This window comes from Thamnophis elegans, chromosome 7, assembly GCF_009769535.1.
Source record: "Thamnophis elegans isolate rThaEle1 chromosome 7, rThaEle1.pri, whole genome shotgun sequence".
Lineage (NCBI taxonomy): Eukaryota > Metazoa > Chordata > Lepidosauria > Squamata > Colubridae > Thamnophis > Thamnophis elegans.
In genome coordinates this window covers 61,011,154-61,030,249 of record NC_045547.1, presented here as the reverse complement: position 1 = coordinate 61,030,249, position 19,096 = coordinate 61,011,154, and the positions used below count along the sequence as shown (strand labels likewise).

The 19,096-nt window shown below is 36.6% G+C and overlaps 1 protein-coding gene across 4 annotated transcripts in view; it reads right to left on the bottom strand.

Moving 5' to 3' along the window:
* The window catches only part of PTPRZ1 (protein tyrosine phosphatase receptor type Z1), a 58,074-nt gene extending 41,956 nt beyond the window's left edge, over nucleotides 1–16,118 (bottom strand). For 3 of the 4 annotated variants that reach the window (XM_032220985.1, XM_032220986.1, XM_032220989.1), the window contains exons 1-7: nucleotides 16,037–16,118; nucleotides 11,417–11,512; nucleotides 11,092–11,158; nucleotides 8,466–8,623; nucleotides 7,441–7,591; nucleotides 5,395–5,579; nucleotides 145–271 (exon numbers count right to left, since the gene is read on the bottom strand). In XM_032220985.1, coding sequence (XP_032076876.1) covers nucleotides 145–271; nucleotides 5,395–5,579; nucleotides 7,441–7,591; nucleotides 8,466–8,623; nucleotides 11,092–11,158; nucleotides 11,417–11,512 — 784 coding nt within the window. In that variant the 5' untranslated portion in view covers nucleotides 16,037–16,118. Of the gene's footprint in view, nucleotides 1–130; nucleotides 272–5,394; nucleotides 5,580–7,440; nucleotides 7,592–8,465; nucleotides 8,624–11,091; nucleotides 11,159–11,416; nucleotides 11,513–16,036 lie in introns of those variants that run through there. The other variant, XM_032220987.1, reaches the window with a different exon arrangement.
* Nucleotides 16,119–19,096: the final 2,978 nt, after the last annotated feature.

Genomic DNA, 19,096 nt, shown 5'->3' with positions numbered 1-19,096 from the left:
AGGAATCTTTGAAATATCTCAGAAAATGAAATATTTAAGGTGAAGAACACTGATATAGAAATACCATTGCATTGTGTTTTGCGCTGGTTTGCAAATAAAAGACAATTGTGGATTTTAAAGTAAAATTTACCTTTGTAAACTTACCTGGGTCATCTAAAGGCATGTCAACAATAACTTGATCACTGTACTTTCCATACAGACCGTTAGCACAAATAGCAACTATCTGAAGAATATAACTCGTATTGGGCAGTAGATTATTCAGAATTGCTCCCTGAAATGATTTAAATTCATAAACCATATTTATTACTTTCTGTATTTCATATAAAGTTATATTTTATATTTCTTTAGTCACAGAAAATTCCACTGACAAGAAAAGGCTTTCAAATTAACTTAATATAAAAATATACAATTTTAAACATTCTAACACTTCTGCCCATCCATAGTTACGAAGAAAACAATTGAAAATTAATTGTTAAGCATTGACTGAATACCACAATGCAAGATTCTGTAAAGGTTCCACAACTGTCTAGTAGATTGTACTCTCTCTCTCTCTCTCTGTGTGTGTGTGTGTGTGTGTGTGTGTGTTGTATTTGTGCTGATAAATAAATAAAGGCACAAATCAGCCCAAATACAACACAAATGTAACAAAGGCAACAGTAAAAATATTGGGTTTCTGTCTGGATGGTCTCTTATGACAAGCCGATGGACAAAGAAAGGAAGCAGTATGCTTCCTCCCATATTTGGACATACCAGGGGTTGTGGCACAATACATATATACACACACACACACACACACACACACACACACATATGATAAAGGAGGAGAGCCTGTGGCTCACTAGCTAACACAACTGTCTACTATGTAGCACAGGTTCAAATCCAGTAAGGGTATGGCTAGCTGATGAGAGCTAAATAGCTTGAAATAGATCTATACTAATCTCCCCTTATTTATTTATCAGCACAAATGCAACACACACACACACACACACACACACACATATATGTTGCATTTGTGCTGATAGTAACTAGTAACTTAGTAAACTCAGTAAAATTTAGTAACTACTTCACTGTTCTTAGTAGATGATAATTCCTGTGTAGATATTGAAAGAAGTTTGGAGTTTGGAGTTTATTCAATTTGTAGGCCGCCCTATTCCCCGAAGGGACTCAGGGCGGCTGAACAAAGCCAAGGGAGGGGAAATTACAAAAAGTAAGACAAAGACAATCAGACAATACGAACAATTTAAAAGCACAACAGAAACAGCAAATTCGAGTAAGGGGGGGGGAACTCAACCCCAGGCTTGCTGGGACAGCCAGGTCTTCACGGCCGTCCGGAAGGCCTGAAGGGTGGAGAGAGTCCGAATCTCCACGGGGAGCTCATTCCAAAGGGCCGGGGCAGCCACAGAGAAGGCCCTCCTCCAAGTAGTCGTCAGCTGACATTGGCTGGCAGATGGAATACGGTGGAGGCCTAATCTGTGGGATCGAATGGGTCTGTGGGAGGTAATCGGCAGAAGGCGGTCTCTCAAGTACCCAGGTCCAATACCATGTAGGGCTTTATAAGTAATAACTAGCACCCTGAAGCGTATCCGGAGACCAATAGGTAGCCAGTGCAGCTCGCGGAGGATAGGTGTAACGTGGGTGTAGTGGGGTACACGGAAGTAATCTCAGTAAGGTATTATCACAAAGCACAAAACTGCTACAGATATCATTAAGATATTACAAACTTACACAAAAAGATGTAAGAAACCCAAAATGGATAATAAACAGTTTTGTCTTTTATCTAAAGTTTTTCATCTTTAGATCAATGACCTTAATTATTTTTTCTCTCCCTCACAAACATAGACATATACCAGTGGTGGGTTTCAAATATTTTGGAACCTATTCTGTATGTGTGGCCTATTTTGTGGGCATGTGACTGGGTGGGAGTGGCCAACTTGTAAAATGTGGTGAAACTCATTTAACAATGCTCTTGCTTAGCAACTAAAATTTTGGGCTCAATTGTGATCACAAGTTCTCTTCTTTCTTTCTTTCTTTCTTTCTTTCTTTCTTTCTTTCTTTCTTCCTTCCTTCCTTCCTTCCTTCCTTCTTTCTTTCTTATATCTCTCTTTCCCTCTTTCTTTCTTTCCTTCCTTTCTTTTTCTTCCTTATGTCCATTCTTTCTTTCTTGTGTGTGTGTGTGTCTCTCTTTCTTTTCTTCCTTTCTCTTCCTTCCTCCCTTCCTTTGTTCCTTCTTTCTTTCTTGTCTCTATCTCCCGCCACTTATTTTCTCTTTCCTTCTTTCTATTTTTCTTTCATTCTTTCTTTCTTTCTTTCTTTCTTTCTTTCTTTCTTTCATTCTTTCTTTCTTTCTTTCTCTCTCTCTATCTCTTTGTCTCTCTTTTGTCTCTCTCTCCCTCTTCATTCCTTTTATTCTCTCTTACTCTTTCTCTTTCTCTCTCTCTCTCTCTCTCACACCCACTCTCTCTCTCACACACACATACTTTCCAGTTGGGAGAAATTTCTGTTTTGCCAGCTGGGAAGCTGGCAAAGAAGCCTCGTTTTTCCTGCCACCTGCAGCTCTTGGAGGAAGGATGAAGGGAAGCGAGCTCTGGGCCTTATCTCTACTTCCTTCCTCGAGAGCTGGCTTCGGGGACGGCCAGCCTCTCCCGTCACTGCATCCTTCACTCGCCTTTCACCCAGAGGATCTGCCAGAGGGTGCCTGCCATTTCATCTCCCGAGAGAAGCTCGGGAGAAACATGCAAATGACCGCAACTTGAGGCTCCTGAGGAGGATGCTGGTCACCAGGGGCAGCAGTGGCGCCCGCTGCTGCTCTTCTGCTGCTCCCGGTAATGCAGACTTCTTGGAGAGCATTAAATTGCAGGTGCACCGATTCCAGCAGCTGCGTTTTCCCTTGAAATTTGCTGTCCTAGCAACCCAAAGGGGACAATCTCCCAGCAGCATCTCAGACACTCCCACCCTTAGCTGCGAGGGAGTGAGAATGGCTGAGTACATGGGCCTCGCGCACTTGCTCGCTCACATGGCCTGCATGCTTCCAGCAGAAATGGGAAGTGCGGGGATCTTAATGTAGTAGGGCAGGGGAGGCTGGAGCAGGAGGTTAAATAAACAAATTTGGCTTTGTTTCCTTGTGCGGCAAGAGAGAAAGTTGCCTGAGACGCCACTGGGAGAATATCCCCTTCAGGTTATCCCCTTACCGTCCTCCTGTGGCCCCCATTGCCTCTTAGCGCCTCCCTAAGTCATTCCCCCGCCTCCCAGGGGGCGGTACCACCCACTTTGGGAACCACTGGCTTAAATGATGGATGAACTGCACAACACTGATTTTGCCATCATTTATGATAGTAAGTTGTTTCAGATGATTAATTATTTGCAGATTTTTCTTGTGCTTCTGATAATATCTTTATTGTAAGAGATTTATGTATTTATTTATACAGGTAAAGCGGCTGCCAACCTGCAGCAATGATTCTGACAGACTAAAAGTAATAAAGAAAAAGGAACAGCCAATAGAATAATTAAAAACATCTACAATAACAATTGATATGCAGTGTATTGGAGGTCCAAATCAATCCCTTCAATCTTGCAACCAACAGTTTATAAGCAAATAACCAACAAGGTTATGCTTGTGGGAAAAGTCAAATCTTTTAAGGCTTTACAAAACACCAACAGTTGAGAAGGGCCCTCTGGATCTTGCAGGTGGCGGAGATGCTATTCCCCAGGTGCTGGAACAGAGAAACCATGTCTGCTTAATAAATGATGGAGTAGGACAACCTGTTCCATCTGATAGGTTTAGCAGAAACAATAAAAAGGGTATTCCACAAATAACTTTGCTCTCATAGCAATAACCACCATTTGGATTTGCACTCAGAAGCTTACTGGGAGCTAGTTCAGCTCATGAATCAGTGGCTTTAGAAGGGCATTTCAAGCTGCTCTTAATGCCACAATGTGGATCACTGCAGCTTCTAAATGTTCTTAAGAGCAGGCCCATGCAGAGCAGGTATATTAATCAAAACAGAAGGGAACTAAACCAAGGATGCCTATGAGTAAGTACTGTGGATCAAGAAATGTGCATGCAATGAACCGTGAGTGCAGAAAGAGCTCCAAGCAGCATATCAACTCTGTTTGGGGAATGCAACTCCACTCAGAGTTAAAGAGGACTCTCACAGTGTCCAGACACTGACAAAATGCCTATTCAGGTAGTTCTTTGCTTACAAGCATAACTGAGACCAGAATCTTGGTTGTTGAGTGAAGTGATCATTAAATGATACACCACATAACTGTTTTGCTTAATAACTACAATCCCAATACTCCTGGTTGTGGTTGTTAAGTGATCTTGTGAGTTGTTCAATGGACGGAGTCTGAGGTGAGGCGTGTAGGAGTGCCTCAGGAGGGTGGAGCAGGTCAGGTAGGGACCTGGGGCAGGTTATAGGACCCACCAGCACATGAAGCTTGAGCCTGATTCCTGCCTCAACATGTCCAGAAAACCAAGAAGACCCAGAGGCTCAGGCCCAAGCCCCCCCTCCAGCAATTATACCACTATTCATCAACAGGTGTGACTAATGCTATTACAGTGCTATAACCATGTCTAAAATCTGGCTGAAAAGTAGATAATCCAGATAATCAGCATGGAGACTTCAATCACCATCATTCCAAGCATCTAAGGCCCTGGTGGAACCTTGTATCAGAGCTCCAAGACAAAACCACGTTCCCTCTGAAACCCAATAAGAATCCATCAATTGTTGGGTTAGTTTATTCAACTAGGTCCTATCTTCCTGCAGTAGAGCAGTCACCGATTACTCCAAGACAAATAGGGAGTGATGTGTCCATGTCATGGCATTAAAAGTGACACCCCCTATTCCAAATTATGTCACCATAGACCTGAATTAAAAAACAGATCTAATACATAATCCCCACTGTGAGGTAGGCTAGAGATAATCTTGGCTGCCATGATGACCCTATATTCCTGATTCATTTCTAAGTCCATATCCATGGATAGAAGGCTGATCTTCATCAGTACCATAAGCCTGGGAAACTCCACTAATAACCCGTTTGCAGATTCTAATAGATAAACAGATTACTATGTGCCTGTAGGGATGATATATTAGCCTCCTTATCAGACCAATTTCACCAACAGAGTCCTGGTGCCAATTATTTCTGTGGTAAGGGTTTTTTTAAATACTAATATTTACACAATCCATGAAATGTCTTAGTAAGGGAATGCTTGTAAGGAATGGGAATGGCTTTAGGGTACTGCATGAGGTAAAATCAACTTGGTAAGCAAAAGCTGTCATAACAATTATCCTGCTGAAGCACTTTAAATCCAAATTTATCTAATCAACTATATATGTGCAATCCCTTACATTTTGATTCCCAGCTCTAGAGAAAACCTTTTAAATTGTCATTTACCAAGTCCTGATAACCATCTGTTAGAAATTCATGCTTTGTCTGGTCTTCTCCTTCCAACTGTTGGTAAAAAACAGCAAATTTTTCTATCATTGTGTCATATACAACACGTGGCCTTTCCCAAGTAACAAGGAGACTGGTATAGTTCTTTGGATCAGCTTGAACATTTTCTGGTTCTAAGCTGCAAACTTAAAAAAAAGAAAAGGTGATTTACAAGTTATAGCAACTAAAGGTATGTATTATAAAACAACAACTACAAGATAGACTTACAGAGAGAAAATTCACATTTATGGCTTTCACCAATTAAAATAAATCTACTTTTTAATTAAGTAATATATAGTCCTCCTCCCCAAAAGACTTGAGTACCCTACTCCATAATTTTCACTAGAGCTATTACTCTAGCCTCATTTTTTAGTTTTCATACTGTAATATATGTCTTTATATATTATGAGTTATTATATAAACACTTTAGAAGCACGTATTAACTTGTTAAATTTATGTCTTTTAAAAATGGGAATTGAATAAATACAATGATGAAATAAATAAAACATGTACTATTTCTGTGATATATTTGCAAGAATTAGAATGATGAAAATAACCAAGGAATTGAAATGAATAACATCTGTTTCAAATATATACAACCCTCCTCGAATTTTTTTTAAGCTTGGAGATTTAATCTGGAAATCTCTTCTCATTTTAAGATGGAAGAACTTGAATGATGTATCACCTCAGACTATGAGAAGGTTTTTGGTTTTCAAAAAAACAACAGTGGTCCTTCTACATCTAATTAAGTATAGAATTGCTGAGAATGCTTGGATAATTTGGGTGCAATGAAAACACGTTCTGTGGTATTGTGGTAAAAATCAATGATTTCCCACAGGCCAGAAAAGCTAAACTGTCTTTAATTAGATTTAAACTAGTTCAATGCAGCTACCTTAAAATATAAATTGGCCTAAATTCAGATAAAAAAGCCTTAACTCATTTATTGAGATGTCACCATTGCCCAATCAATTTTCATTAAATCGATTTCACTTAAGTTTTTTAATGTGTTTTTCTCTAACATTATTTTAGAATTTATCTTTTGAACACAAGAGGGCACTCACTACTCAATATAGGTTTCCAACATTAAACCTGCATAATAAAATAAATTTTAAATTGATATTTTCCCATTTTATCAAACTGAAATTTAATAACACAATCTTATTTAATGTGTGACCCATTTAGAGCTTCTTTTAGAATAAAACAAACAGATAATGTATTAATGATCATTTGCCTGATTTTGTTACATATTCCTTTGTTAGACTGAGTAAATACTTTGAGCCCTTGATTTATCCAGTAGGCAAAAAAATCCTTCACTCAGTTGTATTAATTGCTTTTTGGCCTTTGGCTAACTAAGCTCATTCACAGTGTGGTTGGATTATACTAAAACAACAAATCATGGAATCTATGTGGGGTGAATCGATAAATGTGTGTGATGGTATCATCAACTACCACAGCTTACATACTTGTTTTAGATCTCAGGAGTGAAATACAAAATTGTGGCATTTGCAAGATCCCATTACCACATATGGTTGGTATTTATCTTACATCCACACTTTTTGCTAGGAACGGGAGTTGTTTCTGTTGCAAGTAATAGCTCACTTAACCAAGGTGAAGGTAATATGAGCGGCCTTATCTAATTTAGGTAATATGAGCGGCCTTATCTCCACATGTGCCAACAGTCCCAAGGTATCTAGAAGGTACTGGCCTGATGTAAAGGCATGTACTTATGTGTGCATCCCCAGGACTATGTTGATATAGCTTCAAAAGCTCAACTGCATGATAACTGATCATGCTAGACACATTTTCAAGTTTTGGCAAGGTTGAATCTATTTACCCATTTATTTTTTGCTCCTTGCTTAGTGCACCACAGCTAATTAGCACAAGAGATAATTGCCTTAAAATTATCTGCATATGGACAGTTGAATAAGGATCTCCTATTGTTTTCCTTAGGAGCAATTCATTGTGGCAAAAATTATACTTAAGCCCACAATTCTAACAAACAAATACCTGCTTCATGAATTTCTTCCTGCCCAGTGTATGATGAAAATACTTGGCCAGAAAATTTATGCTGTTGATCTCTAAAGTTATTTTGTAGATAGTCCATTAGCATCACATAACCAGATTGCTGCATAGTTAGAACATCACAAAACACTGACAGCTGGAATAAGACAAGAAATGGAAAAACAAAAGTAATTTAGTAAGGAATACATTTTTGAAAAGCCACATTCAGATGATGGAGAAACATGTACTACTCTAAATGTTACGTTGCCTGATTCTTCCTATATAATCTTTTTGTTCAGCAGAACAAAGTTCTTTAGAACTAGAGAGTTCATAAACTGTTCAGATAAACATTTAAAAAAATAAAAAATGAATCTTTCTAGACAAGTATATCAAGGTTGCTGACTTTCTTATTAAACTCTTTCCATATCTTCCATTCCAATGGACTCTTTTCTCTTCTTTTGTCACTATAGTTCTAAAGAAACTCCAATGTATTGTGCAGGGATTTTCACTTTGATGCCACCCTCCCCATTTCATTTTAATCTCCAAGCAATTGTTTAAAAGAAACATACTCAGAACCTCATTTTGTCATTCTTTTTGTCAATAAAAGAATTCAGATGTACATCAAAATGGCATTTAAACCACAATAGAAATAAAAGGTGGTACTTGATAGGAGAAGAGACAGAGAAGACATAAGGTAGCACACTGTAAAGTTTGACGTTCATTCTGAGCCTTAACAAAATATTTGTTATTGGTCAACATTATTATAGATATAGTCCATAGTATCACAAAGTCAGTTTGTAGGTACAGATAATACTCTAATCACCAACAAGCAAATATATTTTGTTGGTTCAGAAAAGAACATGCTTTTCCTAAAGCTGGTGTAGATATAGATACCACAACTGTTTATTTTTTGAGGAAACTCTGTCCTTGTTTCACTCTAATCATGTAGATGTGTTGACTGATGCTGGCTGCATATCATTTTTCTTCAACATTAGGACCAACTCTTTCATTCAGACATGTATATAAATCACCTGGTTTTCTGAAATGTTAACAGTGTCTTTGAACACAATCCATTCAACTGTTTCTGAGCATGGAGGAGTTGACAAAGATCCATTGTAAGTGTAATATTTGTCTGTTGAATTTGGCAAAAGACTCAACAAAATGAAAGGTTCCAGTTCATTTTTCTTCCCTGCAAAATATAAAGAAGTTCCCATGATGATATTTTAAAATCTAAATTGCATGATGTAGAAATGGGGGAAGCTAGATGAAGGCATGGATCTGCCTTGGTTAGAATTCAAGACTGAATTGTCTTCAAGATTATTTGAAATCAATATAAATAAGGAAATCTGTAGTTTGCATTGTCCCCAACACACAATTTATATCTCACAGAGCAATAGAATGCCAGGCTTAAAATTTGGGAAATAAAGGCTGCCTTAAACTTTGCAACGGTGTAAGGCTCGCTTAACATCTTTTAAAATTTCCCAAGTCTACCATGACGGTACCTAATTTTTCCAATGAGGAGAGATGGAAGGGTTAAGGGGCAAAAATAGTGCTTTAAGTCTGGGAAAGGAAACCAAATTAAAGCATCCCTATTACATAAATTCATGTATGATAGATTGTTAATCAGGCGCTACTAGCCATGGACTAAAATGTTCAGTAATCCACTCATCCAGCCAAGTCTCTTTTCAAGCTTGGTTGCCCAGTTTTGCTTCTCCTACACCCTGGAATCTCTCTGTTCCTGCTGATATTTTCCTGCTAAACCTGAATAGCTGCAGTTTTAGTATCAGTGTAAATAAAGAAAAAAAGAAAAAAAACCCTATTACATTAAGGTACCAGTTGAAGGGAAAAATTAGAAGTGGAGGTTGCTTCTTTAATGCTATGGTAATGAACTTCCTGAAGAAACTCATTATCTTATGCTAAAAATACAATGCTAGATTACATGTTTTTTTCCCTTTAATCCAGAGAAAAACTTTCAAAATGAATGTATGTATATATTTAATTGTAAGCCTCCTTTAAATGGTCATGCTGGGAATCTGATCTTTTCAGATTCCACTAAACTACCTGAATCTGTGACTGTCTCCAATGGATCTCTTATAAACAGTATAAGTGACTACAATTCATCAGCTCTGTCATCTATCTTGTGAACTACAGAAAGTGTCCATTGCTGCAACACATTTTCCATCATGGTGGCAGTTTCCTTTTGGTAGAAAAAGGGATGTAGTTCCCTTGGCTCCATGCCTCTTGCCAAACAGAACATAGAAGTGGAGATCTCTCTGCCATGGAAATGCTTGACAGACCCATTTCAGGAAGTGTGAGGTGGTACAGCAGGGTTTCAATGCCTTTAATCTGTTTTTCACTGGTGTTGCTGAACATGCCATGATCGGGGATGGGCTGCTATGGGTTCGTCCAGGTTCGGGAGAACCTGTAGCTAATGTTATGGCCACTTCAGAGAAACTCCAAATCTCACCCCTAGCTGGCCCCACCCAACCTTCCCTGCCCCTCCCAGGAGTCTCCACATGGCCCGTTTTGGATGTGAGGTAAATGTGGAGGCTCGGGGAGGGGGAAAAATGGGCTTCCCGGAAGTTCCAGAAGGGCCTCCGGAGCCCAGGGGATGCAGTTTTCATTCTCGCAGAGGCTCAACAAAAGCCTCTGGAGCCTGGGGAGGGTAAAAATGCCCCCCTACCTTGGTGCAGAAATCCAACTAGGCCACACCCACCATGACTACGCCCACCCAGCAACCAGGCAGAGAACCTGTTGCTGAAATTTTTGAAGCCCGCCCCTGGCCGTGATGCTTTCTTACTGAGAGTAATGTGTTGAACTTGCTCTGTGTTTTATTTCAAAACCCAGATCTCTCAACAATTTGGTAAAGCCACTCTCCTAATACATATTATTCTAATCCATAATATTTAAACCAAATATAAAGGAAGCTATTACAGCTTGTTCGGTGCAATTTACATTATTCCTGACTTAAATGCTAATGAAACACTTTGACCATTTTTTTTGCTTAATTTACTTATATTGACTAGGGTCTGGAGGGAGCCACAAAAGTGCACTAAAATAAAATTTCCTTTGAAATGAACCTGACTCCAGGTGATCTCACATATCTTATGGAAATGGTTTGCCATTAACTTCTGATTTTGTTGTATTTTGCTATTGTTTTTAATCACTATGATTCATAACTGTTAGATTGTTGGATTCCAGTCCCTAATAAATTCCAACCCGAATACTGAGTTTCAATCCTGCACTAGTGTGCTACCTGGTCTTTATAAGGAAGGTTCATATTTTGTCATGATATGTAAAGTTTTTTTTTAAAATAAAACAATATCTTTATTCACATAAAATGATATTGAAATCTATGGCTGTGATAATAGGGGAGCAGGGCTGATTAAAATCATTTGGAGACATGCGTTGCACAGCATTAGAGCCATGGTCTTTTGAACATTTGGCATGTCATCTAAGCATGTTCAGAAGAATTTCCATTGAGATGCAAAGTGCCTATTGGATGGTATGCGAAACCCTACCATTCATATATCTTCAACTATAGGATTTGAACAAATTTTTGCCATGTATCCAGATTCCATAAATTCATATATTACCAGACGTAGAAGCTTAAAATTGATCATTCATATAATTTCTCATATTTTATCACAGACTCACCAAACCGACTAACGCTGGCCACTCCTTCAATAATTGAATTATAATCTATATTATCTTCCAGACCAACCTGTTGAAGAAAGATTGGATTTTTTTCAATAAGAAATCATGCAAGATGTTGTTAGTTTGACAGTTAATAAATTATAAAAACTACACTTCTTTTAATATTTAACACAGATACACATTAATGCCTAAACCTTTTTAAAAATAAAGCTAATTCTTCTTATGTAAAAATAATTAACTATAACAATACCCATAACTCTTACCCTCAAAATGGAAACAATTACATTTCAAAGTTGAAGAATAATAAATCATTAAAAACTATTACCTCAAATAAAACTGATAAAGTTCTTAATTTCCCATTTCCTTCAATTGCTTTGTCCATATCGGAAAACTCATTTGAATCATAACAGTAGATTTGCATCTATAATATAATACAGTTAAAAAAGTTAATAGAACCATAAAATGAATATGCAAGGGAGATTAATTAGTTCTGGTAAACTTTAGAAAATTAAAGCACTGATATGCTCAGATACATATCACTTGGTTTCAGTCAATATAATATATGGATATTAAATTAAATTATAAATTATTTTTATTATTATTACAAAATTATATAGTTAATGATTATTTTTCCATTAATAATGGAATACATATCAAAGTTATTTGGTGGCACAGGACATTAGCAATATTTTAAATGATTCCAAAGCCATGCTCTGTTGTACAGCTGACATTGTGCTGGATTTCAAAAGAGGCTAACTCTAGATAATTTGATTGTTCTAAATTTATCAGCAGTAAAAAAAATAACAAAGAAAGTGACAGGCAGCCCATAAAATACCAAAATGATATGAAATTCCAATTGTATTAAAAATAATATTTATTTATTTAATAATAATAATAACAACAACAACAACAACAATAATAATAATTAAAAAATTGCGCAGACTGATTATAAATTGCGGCACAATTCAGTAGCACAAATGATCCATTGGAATTTGTGCAAAAATTATAATATTAAAACAGCAACAAACTGGTGGGAACATCAGCCTGAAAAAGTCACCGAAAATCAGATGGTCAAGATCTTGTGGGATTTCCGTATACAAATGGACAAAATACTGGCGCATAATACACCAGACATCACACTGGTTGAGAAAAATACAGTCACAATCATAGACATCGCAATACCAGGTGATAGCAGGGTCGCCGAGAAGGAACATGAAAAAATCACAAAATACCAGGACTTAAAAATTGAAATTCAACAACTATGGCACAAACCAGCAGTGGTAATTCCAGTGGTAATTGGCACACTGGGTGCTATTCCAAAAGCACTGGAATTACATTTAAAACAGTTAAAAATTGACAAAATCACCATCAGTCAAATGCAAAAAGCCACACTGCTTGGATCTGCATGCATATTATGAAAATACGTTACGACGTCCTAGGCCCCTGGGTGGGGCCCAACTAATAACCAATGCCAAATCCGGCGAAACAACTGGCCGCTGTGATACAATTGTATAATAATAATAATAATAATAATAATAATAATAATAATAATAATAATAAGGATCCATCTTGGAAACAAACCAGTTAATGTACAGCGCAGCTGTAATAGTCACTAATGAACTAGGCATTAAAATTAAAGTACCTAGTCATACAACAGAAAAAGCATCAAAGCCAAAGTGGAAAATCCGTTTAGAACAAAAAATAAAAAAATTAAGGGCAGATGCTAGTAACTTAAAGAACATGCATGAGCAACGGCTTAAAAACAACAAAATCATAGATCGGCTAATCAGGAGATATAGATTGGATACAAGAAACATCAATGAAGCTGTAGAGATTGTAAAACAGCAGATAACAGCAACAGCTAGAAAAATTGAAAGATATGAGGCACGAATCATCCAATATAAACAAAATCAGCAATTTCGATCAGACCAACGGCGTTTTTATCAAAGTCTTAATGTAAATGGTGACACCAAAAGTGAAAAACCAGAAAAACAGGCCACAGTTGAATTCTGGAAAGAATTGTGGGAAAATGCAAAGGACTACAACAAGGAAGCAAAGTGGATACATGACTTTGAGAAAAGCATTGGCAACAAACAAATGCAAGTATTAGAAATAACAACTGAGATGGTCAAAAATTGAGTTAAAAAGGTAAAGAATTGGACATCACCTGGAAAGGACCAATTACATGGTTTCTGGCTCAAATATCTGACCAGTTTACATGCAATATTGGCCAGGCAACTGAATGAAATTTTACAAAAGGGCCAAATTGATGAATGGTTGACAACTGGAAAAACATACTTGATTCAGAAAGATCCAACTAAAGGAACAACACCTGAAAACTATAGACCAATAACATGCTTGCCAACAACCTTCAAATTACTCACAGGCATTATTGCAGATAACATGATGGATTATTTGGAAACAAACAACATCTTGCCAGTAGAGCAAAAAGGCAACAAAAGAAGGAGCAGGGGCACAAAAGATCAGCTTCTAATTGATAAAATGATATTAGAAAATTGTAAGAACAGAAAAACGAACTTGAATATGGTCTGGATTGATTACAAAAAGGCATTTGACTCACTGCCACATAGTTGGATCATAAAATGCTTAGAAACAACTGGCATTAGCAAAAATATTACATCCTTTACTGAAAAGGCGATGAAACAATGGAGAACTGAGTTGGCAGTAGGGAATGAGAGCTACGGAATGGTTAATATCAAGCGAGGAATTTTCCAGGGTGATTCACTTTCACCTCTTCTCTTCATCATCGCAATGATCCCACTATCAGTAATCTTAAAAAAATGAAATTAGGCTACCAAACAGCCAAAAAAGCTGAAAAAATTTCGCATTTACTATATATGGATGATTTGAAACTCTATGGAAAGTCAGAAATAGAAATCCAATCATTGACAAATACAGTCCGAGTATTCAGCACCGATATTTCAATGCAGTTTGGCATGGAAAAATGTGCCACTGTATCCATAAAAAGGGGCAAAATCACTGCATCTGAGGGAATTGAAATGCCCAATGGCCAACTAATTAAATGCAAAGAAAATGAAGCCTACAAATACTTAGGCATTCTGCAGTTGGATAACATCAAGCATGGAGAAGTAAAAACTATTGTCAGACGAGAGTACACCAACAGAGTTAGGAAAATTTTGAAATCTAAATTGAATGGTGGAAATACAATCAAGGCCATAAATACCTGGGCAATACCAGTTATAAGATACACAGCTGGCATAGTTAACTGGACACAAGCTGATTTGGACCTTTTGGACCGAAAAACCAGGAAACTAATGACAATGCACTACAGTTTACATCCACGTGGTGATACTGATAGACTATACCTGCCACGAAAATCAGGTGGCAGAGGATTATTACAAGTGAAGCAAACAGTTGAAGAAGAAAAACATGCACTGGCTGATTATTTAAAAGAAAGTCAAGAACATCTATTAATCGAAGTAAAGAACAAAAATCTACTGAAGGCCCAACAGACAAAACAAGAATACAGAAAAGATGTGATAAAATCAAGAATGGAGAGTTGGCAGAACAAAGCACTGCATGGTCAATTTCTGGAAAAAATAAAAGACAAAGTGGACAGGGAACAAACTTGGTTATGGTTAAAAACAGGTACATTAAAGAAAGAAACAGAGTCACTAATCCTGGCTGCGCAAGAACAAGCTATCCGCACAAATGCCATTAAGGCCAAAATCGAAAAATCCTCTGATGATGCCAAATGCAGACTTTGCAAAGAAGCTGACGAAACTGTTGATCACATACTCAGCTGCTGTAAAAAAATCGTGCAGACTGATTATAAATTGCGGCACAATTCAGTAGCACAAATGATCCATTGGAATTTGTGCAAAAATTATAATATTAAAACAGCAACAAACTGGTGGGAACATCAGCCTGAAAGAGTCACAGAAAATCAGATGGTCAAGATCTTGTGGGATTTCCGTATACAAACCGACAAAATACTGGCGCATAATACACCAGACATCACACTGGTTGAGAAAAATAGGGTCACAATCATAGACATCGCAATACCAGGTGATAGCAGGGTCGCCGAGAAGGAACATGAAAAAATCGCAAGATACCAGGACTTAAAAATCGAAATTCAACGACTATGGCACAAACCAGCAGTGGTAATTCCAGTGGTAATTGGCACACTGGGTGCTATTCCAAAAGCACTGGAATTACATTTAAAACAGTTAAAAATTGACAAAATCACCATCAGTCAAATGCAAAAAGCCGCACTGCTTGGATCTGCACGCATATTGCGAAAATACGTTACGACGTCCTAGGCCCCTGGGTGGGGCCCGACTAGTAACCAATGCCAAATCCGGCGAAACAACTGGCCGCTGTGATACAATTGTATAATAATAATAATAATAATAATAATAAAATAGGACCATAATAGGTTGCAGGTGGAGCTGGATTAAGGCTAACCTAAGCACAGCCTAACAATAGTGCTCTTCAGCCCTGCCATTGCTTAACTTAAATTAAGACTCAATAAGTGTTGGAAACTAAAGCTGAATGTGACAGTGAAAGGGTAAAAGTCATGTCAAATAGAGAAAAAAAAGTCTCTGGTGCCCTCCTTTTGCTTAGTACCCTTAACACATGCTTATTTGACTGAGTAGCTACATCTCTCTAATAAGAACATACAACAAATCCAAAAAGGGGATTGAAGAAAACATTAAGGCACAAGAAGGATTCAACCAGTGGAATGAAAACTAATCTTTGCCCCTTGAAAGACTACACCTCAAAAATTGGGTCCACAATTAGTAACTAGCACACATGGCAAACTAGCTATATTCTTTGGAACAAATTCAGGTTATCGTATCAAAGGTAAATTTATTAATGCCATTTATAGCTATTTAATCATGTCTAGGAAAATGAATGTGCACAAATATATTGATATTTATAATGTTATTAAATCAATTACCTCAAGGGGATATTTTTGTCCATCTATACTATGTTCAGATCCATCATGAGATATATTACATTTTCCCCAGTGAAATGTTATCTTGCTTGCTTTAAATATTGCTTCTGATCCTCCTCCAATCACAAAGTATTCATTTTTCAGCTTAATTTCCACTGGGAAAAAAACCAAAAAAACCTATTATTCATTATATTTAAGAAGAAAAAAGTGACTTGAACCTCAAATTTATCAGCATTAATTTTAAGATTATCAAATCAAATTATATCACACCATGAGTGAAATTTAAAAAAGATTAACTATATTTTCTCCAATGAAATCAACAGGATTTGAGTTAAATTAGGCTTATTATTAATTATAATAATGTTCATATATCTCAACTAAGAATATGGTTTGAATTTAACCTAGTAAGTATAATTTAGACCTTATGGATGGGAATTATGGAAATATATACGTAGAGTCCAATATAGAAAGAGTTAATTTTACTGTTGAGAAATATTATTTTCTACTCTTACTGTAACACTGCTTGAATGTTTAAAGTAATCATTTCTAAGAACTTTAGAGATGAGAGTCAAATTATTACTAATAGCTCTCTTCCTGCGTTCCACCCTTAAATGTTCATGCACCATCAAGTATTTCTTCTACACATTTCTATGAAAATAGATTCCATCGCCTATGTGGAAACAGAATGTAATCCAATTAAAAATGAATCCAAACTTAATTTTCAAAAGTTCAGTTTGCTTTAAAAATTCTCTGATAAATAAAAGAACAAAATAAATTATGTAGCAATACACAATTGGTTTGCAACTACATAGCTTCAGCAGATAAATTGTACAATAAGTTACAGTAGGAAAACCTATTAATGCTAAATATTATATCAAATTTAATTAAATAGATAGCTCAATTTCAAATGTTGAAATATATTTTATAGGCCTGGTGAATATTCAACAGATTTCTATTCCATACTTTAAGTTTTTGTAATTTCCCTTCAGTTTTCAAATGAAGCATTACTAAGTAATTTAGTGATTCAAATGTATGTTTTGAGGAATGTCAGCGTTTTCTCATACAAAAAGAATACAAATCATTAGAACAAATTGATATGAAGTTTTGCAGATTTTATAATATATATTCTAGACAAATAATATTCTATATGATTAAATACCAATTGGATAGATGATAGGTTTATTTCAACTCATTTATTTATGTGACTATCAATATATTGATAATCTGTACATGACAAACTCTTAATAATTAGAATGATGCCTCTTGAAATAGAACATTGTAATTAAGTAAGATAAATTTTTAAATCTATCTTTATAAACCAATCTGTGAAAACATTAGCTGGGTCTTTGTGACATAACATTTTGCACAATGTTGGCTGTATTAATAGCATGCATATTATGCCAAAATATATTTATATTCAGAAAATAAAGAGGACTTTATTATAGGAATTACGTTATTTCAAGGGCTATTTTTGTTAATATGTTTCTTTTGGGCCTGGAGGCCGCTTGAATTAATGTTTGTTTGCTATTGCCAGCTGTCTTCCCATTAATTGCAAGAATCTTAATTTCAAAAAGATAAAAAAGAATAAAATAAATCAAGAGACTGTAAAAAAAAAACAATAATTGCCTCACATGTGGAAAAAAAAACTTCTATGAATATCAAATATAATATGAATACATATTCTTTACCTGTTTTGCCCGTGTTATAGATTAAAGTGTCCTCTGAAGTTTCTTCTTCCCAACCTTTGAACTTCAGTTGCTTGAGGTTCACATTTACTTGAGTGAGATCTTCATCAATATTTATAGGTGACTGCTTGGCACCATTGCATGCTGGATATTTTTTCCCCCACTTTGTTTGATTTAAGGCTCCTAAAAACCAAAATGAATCAGGGAAGTAATTTATCTAAACATATTTGATAGATGTTCATTTGTTTATGAAAGCCACAAATTATGTTCTAAAAGATATTCTGTTAATCTCTGAAACAACCCCTCTAATTCACATGCTTTTACAACAATATATGACAATCAGAGGTGATATTCAACCGGAACGGACTGGTTTGGGTGAACCGATAGTGGCGATGATCAGATGGTCCCACCCACCTGCCCCCTGTGCTATCCTGTCCTATATTTCCTTCTTTCTGGCTCAGCTGATTCAAGTGGCACAGCTGATTTCTGCTGTTCTACTTACTGGGGCTGCCTTAGAAGGTAAACAGCTGAGCTTCAAATTGCTGTATTTTGAACGCTACACATAAGTGCGTTAGGTACGCCCATGCACCCAAAATGTGCACTCACGAACTGGTTGTTAAACTGTTTGCATCCCACCACTGATGTCAATGCCAGAAAGGTTGTTACAAGTAACATTTACAAATGTCCTGCCAGATCACAAATCCTCAGCAAAGCTAGTACATCGAAGTATGAGACTTTTCCTTTAACATGAAGTTCGAGTTTTAGCACAATCATTTTCAGTTTCATGGTGTCTACAGTAGAAATGCAAGAGGGACAAATGTTGACATGTGCATGTGGTAAAGATGGTTTCACTGGAAGATGGATGAAGACGAATTACAAAGATCTGTGTCCTTGACCTACAATTGCAAAGGAACTGCCCATTATGGTTGTAAGTGGTGACCAACTTGATTTTATAATCTTTTTAATGTGTCTATGGAGATCTCAGTCATCCAGGTCATGGTTGTCCCAAAGTTGCTTTTTTAAGAGGCAACTGGACTTTCTAGTTTTTCTTTTTTCTTTGAACATATTTTGCTTCTCATCCAAGAAGCTTCTTCAGTGAGAGCTGAAGAAGCTTCTTGGATGAGAAGTGAAACATCTTCAAGAAGAAAAAAGAAAACCCAGAAAACCCAGTTGCCTCTTAAAAAAGCAACTTTGGGACTTTTTTGAGGTGGTTTTAAAGTGAAACCATTGTTTGTTATGAGATGTTTTTGCTGAAAATCATAGATAAGCACTATTTCATTTGGCAAAAATGTGAATTGCAGTCATGTGACCACAAAATATTGCTAACAATTGCAATTGCTAAGCGCCCAAAATGTGCTCAGGTGACTGTGGGTCCCTT